The following is a 15,824-nucleotide window of genomic DNA, read 5'->3' on the forward strand; positions in this document are numbered from 1 at the left end:
ATTTATGGTATTATTTTTTCTACTTGTACATATGCTTGAAACTGAAAAGTTTTTGTAAAAAAAGAATGGGCCCCGCCTTCCTAATTCTAGGAGGAGGTACCAAATACCCATCTGAAGTCTGCTGCAGAGGTGAAACTGAGTACAGCCTTGCCGAGAAAGGCTTCCTTGCTGAGGAGGGGCAGAGAAGCCCATGCTTCACTGTGTAAACGCTGTGGGTCAGCAATGGTTGCACTGGTCAGCAGGTGAGACTGACAAACCAAACACCCAGATCAGAATGCAGTCATATCCATCAAAGAAAGGCAGAGTGGACTTCCCTGGTGGTGCAGTGGTTAAGAATCTGCCTGCCAATGCAGGGGACACAGGTTTGAGCCCTGGTCTGGGAAGCTCCCACATGTCGCAGAGCAACTAAGCCCGTGCGCCACAACTACTGAGCCTGCGCTCTAGAGCCCTCGAACCACGACTACTGAGCCCATGAGCCACAACTACTGAAGCCCACAGGCCTAGAGCCCGTGCTCCGCCACAAGAGAAGCCACCACAATGAGAAGCCCACGCACCACAACGAAAAGTAGCCCCTGCTCATTGCAACTAGAAAAAGCCCGTGCACAGCAACAAAGACCCAATGCAGCCAAAAATAAATAAATAAATTTATTAAAAAACAAAAGAGAAAGGCACAGTGCTTGGTGGGGCTGATGGTAGCAATGGGATGGGCGCCTATAGAAGGTAAAGGAAAATTTGGTACAAAATATAAATGACAGCTAACAAGATAGTTAATATCCAATTAGAACTGCAGCTGCTGAGGATTTCCCTTAATTGGCATAAAAACTGGCAATGCCAGCGTTCAGACCTCAAATGTACATTAATGAATGGATTAATACCTTCCTAGGCTCATCCTTGAATACCATTTCAGAATAGTACTACTGCAAGAATCAACCCCCAAATCCCAACAGACCAGCTGCACCACTCTTTAATAAAGTTAAACCACACAGAATTAAGGTGCCTCTGAAAACTGACCTATTGATGTGAGGGGAAAATGAAAGTTCTCCAGCAAAAGCTTTATTTATATGCTTTTGCTTAGGGTCACTGGACAGAGTGGACAAGAGTGTGACCTTCCACCCTTACTCCCAGTTCTGCCCTGGCTGCTGTCACTTAAGGGGAACAAGGAATGGCATCATTAGGTTGCCTTACGTTTTGAGTAATGAAAAATAAAAAAGGCTGCCTCATGAAAGACCAAAACACCACGCCTTTGAGTCCCACCAGAAAACCTGAATGGGAAGGATCAAGTGAGACATTTCTTATGCCCTCCCCCTCCAAGGGGCTCCACTCCAGTCCCCTTCTCATTACCATCCTACCCCCTGCAATGGCTTTCTATGAAAAGAATAACCCACCGCCCTCAGAGTCTGAAGAAGAGGGTTCTGGTCCTAGCCCTGCCACTAATAAGGAGGCAGGGAATCTCACAATCCATCCGTGAAATGAGGGGAGTAGACGGATCGTTTTCTAAAATCCTTTTCAATGTTCTTGTTCCCACATGAACTTCTCTTTGACTAAGAGAACAAAGCACCAGGCCATGACAGATAGGTTTTCCTATGAGTCTTGAAGCACAAGTGACTGAGGAAACCAAAAAAGTGGAGGATCCTCAATGCCTTTTAAGACTCTGCCTGATTTAGGCCTGGCTGGAGCAGGTGGCTGGAGCTGTAAGAAAACCTAACTGCTGCCGTGACAGCGAATCACTCTATTCAAAGTGACAAGAACCCAGTGGGGTAAGAGGTGAAGAAAGAGGAGGAGAAACCAAGGTCCCAGAGCTCTCCTTGGCCCATTCCATTACCTCCAGTGTGAGCTGGATTCTGGCACCTTTCCTGCTCTATACGTCCACATCCTGCTCCTAAGATACAGCAATGTGAACTGAAGTGTGAAGGCCTAATGTATAATCTAAAATTCCAGCTTTCACAGATGAGGGCCTGCATTTGAGACGAGTTCAAAATAATCCAAAAGGAACCTCAGTCAAACCATCAAACCATCTGTTTATGGCAGAACATAAATATATCAATTTGGTCATTCTTTGGCAAAGGTCTTCTTAGGTGAGATCTGTGACCATCTCGAGAGAGAAATTCCTGGCTGCTGCTGCAGCTGCTGTTAAAAGAGGTTTAGCTGTGTATTCTAAAGCCACTATCTTTTTTTCAGCAAGACGTGCCCACTGGCTGCACTCTTGGGAAAAACAAACAGACCACAGATAAGAAAGAGCAATAGCTTGTTCAACTTGGTACTCATGCTTCTTACCGACATATTCTGAGAGGAAGACGACAAAGAACGGAGTGACCAGGTCATTAATTCCTTGGACATACCCACTGGCAGGGTGTCGGATGGCCCAAATAAATAGAATTCTTTCGAAGATCTAGGAAAATGAGAAAAAAAGACAACATGATGTTAAATCACGGGGATACTCTCCCTCCCTCCATTTACCTACCTCACAATTTAACTCAGCGTTGCTACAGAATTTGTAGAAAAAATTTTAAAATATTGTGGACAAAGACAGTCTACAAATATAAAAAGTTTCTAAGACACTAACTGTTTTTAAACAGGGGTAGGTGCTTCTTGCCCTTTCTCTTTTCAGTATTTAGCCGACGTGATATAAAATTGGGAAACGTAAAGGAGAGTGACACAAATGGCTTAGAAAAAGGTTTGCTGTGGATGTCATTAATTCAGGCCACCATGCTCATTTGTAGATGCTGTTTCTCTATTTCCAGGAGCAAGATATCAGACTATCTAAGTTCTGATACATTTTCTAAATCTCTTTCGGTCATTACAGGATTTAAAGAGGAAATGCCTTCTTTACCACACTCCCCTTTCTCCCTGCTGAGACGGAAGGAGATCTAGATCTGGATTTAGTTCTAATCCAGCTTGACTAGGAACCAGTGACAGACTCTAAATGCAGGAAGTCATTTCACATATCAGGATGCAACCCAGACGTTTACTGGGGACAGGAAGTCAAATAAATCAAATCCTATGGACTCCTCCAGCCAGGAAATTGAGAACAGAGATGTCAGCCAGGGCCTCCATGGGGAAAGCCTCTGGGGTTAAGTACATTAGCCACAAGAGGCCAGAAGACTAGACTGGGGAGAAAGAAAAAATCTTTTTTTTGGCCGCACTGCACAGCACGCAGGATCTTAATTCCCCAACCAGGGATCGAATCCGTGCCCCCTGAAGTGGAAGCACGGAGTCCTAACCACTGGACCACCAGGGATGTCCCTGAAAAGATCTTTATGGTCCTTTTACAGAGTCCGGCCCTGTCGCACTCTGTTACACTCCTCTCTGTTTTCACTATGCCCTTGGAGCTTTTCCCCTGTCTTCTCTCAGCTTGCTGACACTCATCCCCTGGCTTCATCCTGCTGACCACAACTCCTGGGCCCAATACATTCCTTAGACAGGCTTTGACTGGGCTGCCTCAGGTCTCTGAACCACACCAGAGGGATGACAGAGGTGGTAATGACTACATGCGGAGGGACAGGAGATTTGGGGCCTCCACAGCACCTGGCTCTGCAGAGCCCAGAGTCAGTCAGCTCTGCAGGCAAATTGAACAGGCCCTCTCGGAGGTCAGGTGCAAGGGAGAAAAAACCTCCCATGGGGAAAAGTAAAAAGGAAGTGGTCGTATGGTTTTGGAGTTGGTTAGCCAGTGTAGGAGAGACGTGGAGAATCTAGACACAATAAAGGATGTTTCCCAGCCCTTGTGTTGAGTCTGCCTTCCAGCTGGCAGAGACAGCCAAGAAATACTCCCACTGTCAACACCCCTGCCCTCGCAGGCAGTGAGAGCAAAGCCCAGCCTGGAAGGAGTTGGCCTCTGCCTCCACTAGATGGGCCCACTTGCTCCCCGGGGCTGAGCGAAGGGTGTGGCGTCCTCATTTGTGTTAGGCCCAACACTCCAATGGGACCCCTCTTACATTCTTTGCTGCTAAATACCCTCCTCCCTCCCTTGAAACTGTGGCTCAAGCTAGACCCACCAGGAAGATCTCAAGAGTTCCCTGCTCCACTCTGTCTCCTCACACCTCCTGTGGCCTGTGTCTGTCTGGATGTCTCTGTTAAAAGCTCTTCCAGATCAATCCTTCTGAAGGACTTATCAGGGCTTCTACTTCACACTATCAGCTCCTTGTGAATACACAAATCCCTGGTGACTGGCTTAAACAATGGCCAAGCTCAGGGAAGCTAGCCATTCAGAATCAGGAGACCTGCAATAATCCCTCTCTAGTAAGGATGGGACAGTGCAGACACTGTACTCACACTGTACAAGTGAAAATGCCAAAGAGATGGAAATAGATGAGCACCAAGCCTGGTTACCAGGGGAGACCATGGAATCTTCCCTACAGAAAAAGCCTGGGACAAGCTTGTCTACCTCTGAGACACCTCTTCTACTAGTGTGGGTAATTCTCACTTACTATAGTCAATTCTCAAGTATCTTTAGGTTTATAAAACGAGTTTTTCAATATTCAATGTTACTTAATTTATTCTGTTTATGATAACTACAGTCTGCTAGATGGAAAGGTGATTCAAGAAAAATTGGGAAGACTACAGTTTGAATTTCTTTCTCTGTAGGCAGGTTCCACTACTAGGAGAAGCCTTTTAAATAAACTGCTTTCCCTGTCTCCAAATTTAAAGTAACCATGCACAGGCAAGAGAGAAGAATTGGAACATGTTCAAGTTAAAATGAGGAATAAGCAGGGCTGAGCCATGGGAAACTGAACGGGAGACACAAAGGGATCCCGGGCGGCTTTCAGCTTCCTTTGAGCTGACTCTTACAGGTAAAATAATGGTGTCACCCTCAAAACCTTCTTTATGCTAGTGGTAAGTTATGAGGGATCCCATCAGTAGACACATCTATATTTAAACGGAATTATGAGTATAATCTAAAGTCAAACAGAAATTATTTTGAGCATTTTTTATCACGTTTTCTCTATTATGAGGATGAGTGAAAATATAATTCAAAGAGCACTTACATCCAGTATCCTAGCTACTATGAGGCTGCAAAGGAAATCCCTAATCTTCAGGAGTTTATATCAATACTTATTGCTTGGTCAAAAGATTAACAGTCCCACTGAAACCTTTCATGTGCTTTGCCAACTTGTTAGGTCTCAACATATCACTACTAATTGACTTCTGGGTAGGTATCCGAAAGAATTTAAAACAGGGACTCAGATATTTGCACACCCACGTTCACAGCAGCATTACTCACAATACCCCAAAGGTGGAAGCAACTCAAGTGTCCACTGACAGATGGCAGATCAACAATACGTCTTATACAAATATAATGGAATATCATTCAGTCTTAAAAAGGAAGGAAGGGGGGCTTCCCTGGTGGCGCAGTGGTTGAGAGTCCACCCGCCGATGCAGGGGACACGGGTTCGTGCCCCGGTCCAGGAAGATCCCACATGCCGCGGAGCGGCTGGGCCCGTGAGCCATGGCCGCTGAGCCTGCGCGTCGGAGCCTGTGCTCCGCAAGGGGAGAGGCCACAACAGTGTGAGGCCCGCATACCACAAAAAAAAAAAAAAAAAAAAGGAAGGAAGGGGACTTCCCTGGTGGTCCAGTGGTTAAGACTCTGTGCTTCCTATGCAGGGGGCACAGGTTCGATCCCTGGTTGGGGAACTAGGATCCCACATGCCACGCGGTGCGGTCAAGAAAATAAATAAATAAAAATAAAAAGGAAGGAAATTCTGACACATGCTACAACATGGATGAACCTTGAAGATATTATGCTAAGTGAAACAAGCCAGTCACAAAAGGACAAATACTGTATGATCCCACTTATTTGAGGTACCTGGAATAGTCAAATTCATAGACACAGAAAGTAGAACGGCAGTTGCTGGGGGATGGAAAGTTATTGTTTCATGTGTACAGAGCTTCAGTTTGGGAAGATGAAAAAAAGTTGTAGAGATGGATTGTGGTAATGGTTGAACAACAATATGAATGCACTTAATGTCACTGAACTGTACACTTAAAAATGGTTAAAATGGTAAATTTTGTTACGTATGTTTTCTACACACACACACACACCACTACCAGCTAGATAAAGCAGAGCAAACACAGGACTAGGAATTCTAGGGTGTAGTTTCTGTCTTCATTCTGTCACCAGGTAGACTCAAGATGCTAGGCAAGTCCCTTAGCCTCTCAGAGTGCTACTCAGTCCACAGGTTTGTTATGAGGAGTGAATGAGAATGCATAAGAAAGTGCTCTGAAAGGACCAAAGCTCCTTTGGGAACACAAGGTACTATCACGATTAGCCTTAAACCTGCCCATGCCTGGAGGGAGGGCTAGGCACACATCCACACAGATGGTGCCACAGAAGGATGGGGGGAGGAGGACTGAGAACGTTGAGCACTTCCCTCACCTCCTGTACAAGTGGTTGCTGGAACAATGGAATGAGAGGATTCGTCCTTGGAATGTCGATGTGAATCTGAAAAAGAGAAGCCGCATCCAAAAACACAAATGCCAGTTTGTTCTTTTGAGAAGTTATTGTCTTAGGAACCGGGAATCAAGGGAGTAAGAGTGAGAGCACAATTTACCTTTAGAAAGAATTGACTGACATACAAAAATAGTCTAGTTAAACCTACCTATATAGTCTAGTTAAACCTACCTGTGCATCTGGAATACATTCCCATGACAGCAATAGCTTTTTGAACAGTGAGCAAACCTTCCCAAATAAACCACTTACACCAAATAGCAATAGGCTTCACAACTTAAGAGAATCACCCGCTTTTTTCCTATTGTCTGGAATCTGTTTTACTCTGGGCTGGTACTTATTTAACAGGTATGATCAAAATGTGTACGTCTCTTTCAGATTCTTACTCAACAGTTCCCAAGAAGTAAAAGAGCTCTGAAAGCTGCAAAAACATGCCAGGATAGAGAACTAGACGGAGCTGGCCTTCAATAACTGGCACTGAAAGTTCTGACTTCTGTTACCAAAGAAGTCATGATGATTGGTTTTGGCTTCGGGATTTCCCAGATGTCTAACAATCCTAAGGACTGTGTCAATAGCCGCAGAGGCTACTTCAATTCTTGGAGCTTGTTGTAGACAGTTGCCTCCCCCAGTATTTTCCCCTCTGCAACCACGAGACTCCCCTTCACACCCTCCACCTTTCCGCAGGCTGTGGGGACCACTATGCACAACGATAGAACACTCCCTGCTAAGGCTGCTGAGGGCTATGGCTCCTGCAGACAGACAAACACGGTTGCTAAAGAGGCACTGCAGCTGCCAGAAGGACACACTGATGTCACAGTCCAGAGGGATGGACCACAGAGTGAACTCATCTTTCAGCTTGTGTCCCATAACCCTTACTACTCTCTGTGTGGTCTGTGGACCAGCAGCAGGTGGCATCACCTGGGAGCTCATTAGAAGTGAAGGTCTCACCCCAGGCCTCCTGAATTAGAATCTGCATTTTACCATAGTCCCTAGTTGGGATTTTATCATAATCCTAGATGATGTGTACGCACATTAAAGTCAGAGAAGCACTGCCACTGACCAGGACCCCCCAGAATCTATCTATTTAAAATGGCTAAGATAAGAGCTACTGAATTAGAAAGAGGGGAAGTAGTTCTGGGAATAAATTTAATTCCTAACCAGCACACTGTAGCCTGAAGACTTGGAAAACTCGCACCCCAAGAGCACTTCCAGGAGCCACACCTTAAGATTATGACTAGTGAGCAAAAGGGCAGCAGGCGATGACTGTACCTGTCTGTAGGTATCCTGGTGATGTTCCTCATTTCGAGAGTCATAATACTGTTCAATGAAGCCAAAATACTCCTCCCGCTTCCGCTGCAAGGTCAACTTCCTCCTCTCGGTGTTTGCTGGGAGATAGCCCTGTAGACAGGACTGCTAGTCAGATGGGGACAGGCACTGGTTGGATGAATCCTTAATTTTTATTTTAGCCTGAGCAGTGGCTTGGAAACTATCAAAGGAACCGAAAGAAAGCTGCCAAGACACAAGCGTAAATCCCGTCTTGGTTCTGGCCACCCAGTGTTTGCCCTCTCCTCATTCAATGAGATGCACATGTGGGCAGATGAAGCACGGCCAGCCAGGGTTATTTACCCCTGCACCCCCTGCACTGCGCTAGGAGCGGGTACTACTGGAGCACTGCAGAGTTCCGGAGCTGGCACAGTAGAGAAGCGAATGTAGGTCAGTAGGAGGGAACTGGACCCGAGTCAGGACCTCCTGGGGCTGCGCGTGCACGAGGCAAACCTTCCCAGGGTCACGGGGAGGTGGCCACCTCTGTGGCATATCTCACTGGTGTGCCACGTGAGTCGGTGCCGGTTACACATTCTTTTCTACGGTAACATTCAGAATTACCAGCTTAGGAACCTGAATGGAATCTGCGACACAGCAGCTGCAACGTCCAGACACAGAACTGCTGGCAGCAGCCCCCCTCCTGGCCCCAGCTCCAGGCCAACTTACATTCTTATCCCTGGTCTAGATCCCACTCTCAATTCTTACATCTCCTGTTCCCCTTCCATTCTCACCACATCTACTTCTAATAGCATTCAAACTTAGAAGAAGCTGGGGCAATGATTACACGGTTGCAAGACTGGGGGTGGGGGCAGTCAGGAGAGAGCCATCGTCTTGCAGGCAGCTAAGGGATACATTCCATAGCGAGCGAGCGAGCAAGCGCCTGGAGAGCAGGGGCTGTGCCGTCTTCACTTCCCTATATCCTCACAGCACCTGGCACCATGCCTGGCGAACAGCAGGCCCTCAATAAATCCTTATAGGATTTATTGAACGAATGAATGAATTTTACAGGCTCAGGAAGTCAAAGTGTTCGTATCACAGTGACAGGCACAGTGCTCCGTTACTTAGTGAAAGTGGGACTAGTGCAGGCTTCTGAGGGAGGCCCGTTTATCAACTCTTCACAGTTGCAAAGTGGGTTTCAACCACCTTGGTTATTCCTACTGAAAAAGGAGGGAAGCCCAGGGAATGTGGGAGCCTGTTCAAACAAGTACTGGCTCACCCAGCCTCACTGTATTCTTCCTCCTTGGTGCTGAGAAGGCGAGATCAGGACTATAGGCACAAACGTGTGCTCTCCTACATGTGTGGGAATAAACTCTCAAGAATGTGTTTCTTTATGCAAAGCAATAGGACTACGGTCCCACAGGTCTGTCACATCCGGTAGGACTAGAGAAGTCTACGGTGCAAGACTTATGTGACCGGACTAACCTCAGCAGGTAAGAAGGGCTGTGTGAGGCTCACGCTTCTCTACACAGTGGGTAGAACTCACCGACAGGAGTCTCCAGGTTACAGGCCGAACCTCCCTGGGAACCCCTGGCCAGCTACACTTCCTCAGTTCATCTGCAAATAGATAAAGGCTTTGTTGGGTTTAGCCCTTCCCACAGATGCCCTAAGACAAGCCTCGGCCAGCGCTGCCTGGTGCCTCCCACCGTTCCAGTAGGACGATTGCCATCGCCACCGCCACCACTGCCGCTGCCACCACCGCCACCAGCTACCGACAAGCACAGGGAAAAAGCCCAAAACACAGCCCTGAGCAGCAAAGTGCTCTGCAGCAGTGATCCAGTCAGCTCAGAGATTAGAGTTAGAGGGGAAGAGAAAGGCCAGTAGGTGTGGATTTCAGTAAGAATCACCTGGAGGTAGGGGAGACCAAAGCCAGAATAGCTACAGGCCACAGAATCCAGTCCCACCTAATTTGGTCCCTAATTCCTAGTAACATATTTCTGACTTAATACCTGCATGTCACTTCAATGGGCACCAGATCAGGAGATGCTGGAAAAGTAAAAGAAGGAAGAATAAAGAGCAATAGCTTCCAGGTCTCTGAGAATTCCAGTCACCAAGAGGTCCTAGCTTTGGCCCAGGGCTCACGGGGACTCACCTAAGTCGGTGTTGTGGCTGGAGAGAAGCTGACGGAATTTTTCTAGGCGGGTTTTCTCCCGGACAGTCATCGGGGGTGCCCCAGAAGCATTCTGGTCCGAGATCCGGGCAACAAGGGGGATGATGGGTCGGAGAGGGAGTGACTGCTGTTTGTGGAGTGGGTTCCTCAGGCATGTATCACCTGAGATAATTTGAAAGAGAAAGAGAACAAGCTGTGTGAAGAGCACAGATTCTGAGAAACCTTAAACCTGACTGTTGAGCACTGGTCTCCTCCACCAGAGCTGCGGCTTCATGGTTTGTGCGCTGCCTGAAGGTGCTCGGTGTGGAGCGGCCAGGGGATGGAAACCCAGCTGTGCTCCATTCATCCGCCCAGAGGAAGGGCTGCGTTTTTATCATACATACCAAGGCACCTTATGTGCAAACAGAGACTCCAGCTGCGGTAGCAAATTTGACAACATTTTTTTGTGACTTCAGAGGAAAATCAATTGTTTTCTTTGTACCCCAACCTGGAACTTTTCTTGGCGCCTAATAGCAAGTTTTGGGGCAACGCAGTCAAAGGCAGTGCTTGCCTTCCTTCTCCACGTCACAGAGCACAGAGAAAATGACACTGTAAAGCACACCGCAATGAAAGGAGGTGGCTGCTCTCCCGAAGCCCCAGCCCTAGCCAGCTGCCCCAAGGGTTGAGAGGGTCAATACCTCTGGCACAACTCTCACCTGTTCTTGGCCCACTAGTTGTGCTCTGCACACAGGTGAGAGGCTCTGGCCTAAGGCAGGTTCCTCTGTGCTCGCATATTTCTCACCAGCCAATCACATTTCTCTAATTGAAATAACAGGAACAGACTCAAGCTGAACTCTGTGTCCAGTTCTAGACACTTCTAAACTAGATGGTAGGTAGGAGAAATGAGCAGTATAGGACTAATATTTATTGAATGCTTATTAAGGCATTATGCTCGTCACAGTTACATATGACCTCTCATTTGATGCTTACAACATATGGTAGGAATTTATCGCTATTTTAGAGATTAGGAAACTGTAGCTCAGAGAGGTGAAGTAATTTGCAAGAGAGAGCTGAGATACCACCTTAGGTCTGCCTGACTCCAAAACCCTTATTTATTTTACTACCCCAAATGAAACTCAGTTTTAAGTTCTGACTGTCCTTTCATGACTGTTTCATATTCTTTACATATTAGGGCCTTAAAAAGTAGTAGTCACAACAAGAATAAAACAGTAAATACTCATCAACCGGCATGACAAGAAGGTTTACAGAAACAAGTGCCACGGAGTACTTGGCTTGGATGCCTAGTGTAACACGGGGCCTAGGAAACGCAGACCACACGCTGCAGAGCTCAGACCAGCGCGCACTTTCGGAATCAGTGACTGACTGACAGATGCTCCCAGGAGGGAACCTCGTAACAGGAATGGTCTGGGCAGTCCTGGCTGCACAAGGGCAGCTCATTAGGGATGGTGGTGGGGCCTTCCCTCACACTGGGACCCTGTGGAGACCCTCAATCATGTGTGAAGACACTGCCACAGCCTGTAGCTGTGGCCACCCGGTCAGTGGACACTGAATGCCTGTCCTGGGCACGTCATTGAAGGTTCAAGCTGGGGCCCGAATCAGCCACGGAAAGTGACTATGGAATGATTTTAAAGGCCTTTCAGCCTAATTTCCTGACCACAACCTTAGTCTGAAACTGTAAAAGAAGTTCTCTTAGAACATGAGCCAGGACACGCGCCAGGGCTCTGGCATTCTACTTTCTTTTCATCCTTTACCAGTCAGCTGCTTGAACTTTCACTAGCTTGAGGGTACTTCCCCCTCCAGCTCAGAATAACTGGCTTCCATAAAACCCTTCAGGGCAACATTAAATACAGCAATGGATATTTAAAAGAGTACACCGGGCATCCCCAAACATCTGATAAAGCCACCATCATCTCAACCAGTTACTGCTGCCAGTTTCCTGAAAAGAAAGGGTATCTCCTCCCGCCCCACCCAACCTGGTGGGCAGGCAGCCGTGACACAGGGACTCCGTCCCTCAGGAACAGGAAAAAGACAACCTATGCTAGTGCTGTTCCCCACAGCTGAGGAAGTCAACCAACAGTGCCAAACATTTGTGAAATTCGGCCACTAACAACTGTAACTACATAGAGTCAATAGTCTTCAACCTGAGCAGGCCTAAAGCAAAGTGAAGCAACCAAACCACAGAAGTTTTGGACCCCACCACAGGTAAAGGAAGAAGAGAATGGCAGGCAACACTCGGGTGTCAGGAAGTGAAACCCCGGGTCCCAGGGCCAGGCAGCCATCCAGGTGGGAGGAGTAAGTACAGCTCAGGACCAGTTAGGCTCACTGATGTCCCTCAGGCTTGAGCTCGCCTATTTATCACCCAGTGGAAGATCTGAGGGAGGCCCTAAAAAAACCTGTTTTTATTTGAAATGCACTCTGCTGAAGAGGCTGAGCCTAAGGAGAGGAGCTGGACAGACTTACTGGAATTTCTGGACAGCTGGGCGTCACTGCTGGACTTTATAACCTTGTGGCTGGCAGGAACTTCGGATGTCGTGGACTGGGACCGTTCTGGTCTCACTCTCAGCTTGCTGTGGTTTTCTAGCACTTGGGCAGCAGTTGCCAAAGCAACTTTTGAGTTCAGAGTTTGGAAAGAAGGGGAGGAAAAGTCCTCTTCCTCGTCATCGCCAATGTCCCAAGCATCACTGGTGTTCCGGGCAAACTCATGAAAACTGGAGGCCTTCTTATTCTTCAGAGGAACCGTGCTGACTTTTGACCGCTCTTTAATGAAGCTTTAAGAAAGGAGACACCGTTACGAAGGAATGGTCTGACACATCTGACCATCTTCACTTGCTTAATATAATATTAACAGTATTATAAACTACCTCACGCACAATCATTACCTTCTTCAAACAAAAAATATCCATTTCCATTCCTCCTCTGATGCATCCAGACCACCTCTATGCTGCAGAGCCAGACAAAACAAGGACAGCAACGCTCTCCAAATATTCCATGTGCTCCTCTATACTTTCCAGCCCCCCTGCACTTAGGTGACGCTATATGACTAGTTCTGGCCAATGGGCTAAGGAGAGAAGTGAGGCAGTCCCTTCGGAGCCAAAGTATAAAAGAACAGGTGTGAGTTCTCTGTAAGCTTTCTTCTATCATGACAACTCCAGATGGTGGCGCCTCCCTCAGCCTGGATAACAGAGTGACCATGTGGAGCAGAGCCTGCCCACCACACACACCTGACTCTACTCTGGACAGGTGGCGTGAGTGAGAAATAAGCCTTTGTTGTGTCAATCCACTGAGATTTCAGAGTTAATCTGTTATGACAACATGACCTAAACTATTTTTTAAAGCAGGACATCAACTACTGGTAGAACAAGAGACAATTTTAGGTAGCCCACATGTATTACGAAACACTGAGTTCCAAAATGAACAAGTTGTTCCCTTTTTATTCTGTTGAAGTCCTGCTGCCCTTGAGGAGAGATCTGAGTTCGCTGCCACTCTGTCTTTACAACTATTTTTTAACAAAGTGAGGGCAGTCTCAGGATCAACATTTTGTAAGAACAGAATCTGGCTTAGAATTTAATTAATAAGATTGTTTTGTGTTTCACTGTACTTATTTTTAAGGTTACTTTCTATTTTTGGCAAATGATACTGGTTTTCCACTTAGGGAACTAATAAGGTTTATTTTAAAAATAAATTAACTGAGTATATACAAGTTTATTTTTTCAAATGTATTTAATAAATAATAGCATAGAATACAGCAAAAAAATCGTGGAGACAGTACATGACTGAATAATAGAAATAAAGTGCACAATAAATGTAATGCGCTTGAATCATCCCGAAACCATCTCCCCACGCCGCCCCCCAGTCCATGGAAAAACTGTCTTCCATGAAACCAGTCCCTGGTGCCAAAAAGGCTGGGGACCACTGATGTAGACCTTTCCTACTTTCCTGCACTTTTCCTCTTCTTTTTTTTTTTTTGGCTGCACCATGTGGATTGTGGGATCTTAGTTCCCTGACCAGGGATCGAGCCCGTGCCCCCTGCAGTGGAAGTGTGGAGTCTTAACCACTGTACCGCCAGGGAAATCCCCCTGAACTTTTCCTCTCTGTGAACTCCTTAAGGGCTGGGGGCCCTTATTCTGGTTCCAGGGGACTAGGTAGTTGGGACATTTCTAATTCAGTCTTAATTAGCATCCCTGAGGACTGGAATGCGAGGCGTAAAAACATCATTAAAATGCCTGTTTCCCTCAGCAAGGCAGGGCAACTCTAGACTAAAAACAAGGCTCTGCTGGAAGAGCTGAAGTTCCCCCATTTCCGAGAGATGTTTCTTCCCTTTGGGTAGAGGTGGGTGGTCTAATACCCATCGCATCTCCCTAGATATGTCCAATAGTTATTCTGAAAGATAATTGTTCCTAACATTGATAAATACAGACTCGTAACTCATACAGCTCATCGGAAAGTCCCTATTATTAACACCAAAAAAGGTATCACTGAGGCATATTTTCAAACACTAGTCTCGCACAAAGGAAAGGAAAATACATCACGCTATCACTGAGGATGCAGGAGATAACATAAGATTACAAGAAGTAACAGTTCAAACGTGAAGGAGGGCTTCCCTGATGGTGCAGTGGTTGAGAGTCCGCCTGCCGATGCAGGGGACACGGGTTCGTGCCCCGGTCCGGGAAGATCCCACATGCCGCGGAGCAGCTAGGCCCGTGAGCCATGGCCACTGAGCCTGCGCGTCTGGAGCCTGTGCTCCGCAACAGGAGAGGCCACAACAGTGAGAGGCCCACGTACCGCAAAAAAAAAAAAAAAAAAAAAAAAAAAAACATGAAGGAAACAAGATACCATTCTCCATCCACTAAATCAGTAAAGATTTAAAGATGCATCCTCTTTGGTGCTAACTAAGGTGTAGTGAGACCAGCTCTCTAATACTGCAGGTGGGGGTGTATGTTGTACCACCTTCTGGAAAACAATCTGGCAACATACACACCATGAGCCTGAAAATGATTCATAATTTCTGACCATAAGAAAATAATCATTGAATCAAACAAAGGTGATCTAAAACAGTTTATAATGGTATTATTTATTTTGGTTAAAAACTACAAACAATATAAACATCTAGAAATTGCAAATGATGAGATATATTATGTTTCAGCCACCAGATGGAATGCTATACTGCTTAACGAAAATCACATCTTGAAGGCTATTTAATAACACTAGAAAATGATCTCAATAAAGTGAAAATTGAACCAAAATTATATATTTTTTATGATCTCTATATTTCTTAGAAAGTATATGCACAGAAAAGACCAGGAATAAAATGCATCAAAATGTTAACATTGCTTGTCTCTGGGCTATGGAATTATAGGTGATAAATTTAATTTTTATAATTCTCTGAATTATTCATGTTTTCTACAATGAGCATATTATTTTTATTAATCACTGGAAAAGGTTGTTTTGTTGGCTTTTGTCAATCCCCAAAGTAAAAGTACTGAATGAACAATCAAAAATGAACAAGAGGGCTTCCCTGGTGGCGCAGTGGTTGAGAGTCCGTCCACCGATGCAGGGGACACGGGTTCGTGCCCCGGTCCGGGAAGATCCCACATGCTGCGGAGCGGCTAGGCCCGTGAGCCACGGCCACTGAGCCTGCACGTCCGGAGCCTGTGCTCCGCAACAGGAGAGACCACAACAGTGAGAGGCCCGCGTACCGCAAAAAAAAAAACAAGAGCCCAAATCAAAGAAAACAAAACTGAGGCAGTGCAACGCAAAAATCTGCACGTCAAAAATCTATGAGCCAGTAAAGCAATTATACCCCAATAAAGATTCTTTTTTTAAAAAAAGCATCTAGAAATATTAAAAAAAAAAAAATCATCCATGAGCCAGAGGCAAATTACTTCTCTGCAGACCTCTTGAGGCTGTATGTTCTGGAGTCATCACTATGCTTCTCCTCTGTGAAAGGAGATC

At 46.2% G+C, this 15,824-nt stretch overlaps 1 protein-coding gene across 1 annotated transcript in view; it reads right to left on the reverse strand.

Moving 5' to 3' along the window:
- The window catches only part of TBC1D22B (TBC1 domain family member 22B), a 64,937-nt gene that overhangs the window by 31,778 nt on the left and 17,335 nt on the right, over positions 1–15,824 (reverse strand). The window contains exons 3-8 of the mRNA XM_082664705.1: positions 12,333–12,640; positions 9,855–10,034; positions 9,249–9,319; positions 7,712–7,840; positions 6,371–6,436; positions 2,275–2,389 (exon numbers count right to left, since the gene is read on the reverse strand). Coding sequence (XP_082520831.1) covers positions 2,275–2,389; positions 6,371–6,436; positions 7,712–7,840; positions 9,249–9,319; positions 9,855–10,034; positions 12,333–12,640 — 869 coding nt within the window. The remainder of the gene's footprint in view (positions 1–2,274; positions 2,390–6,370; positions 6,437–7,711; positions 7,841–9,248; positions 9,320–9,854; positions 10,035–12,332; positions 12,641–15,824) is intronic.

This window comes from Grampus griseus (genome assembly GCF_964374135.1).
Source record: "Grampus griseus genome assembly, chromosome: 10".
Lineage (NCBI taxonomy): Eukaryota > Metazoa > Chordata > Mammalia > Artiodactyla > Delphinidae > Grampus > Grampus griseus.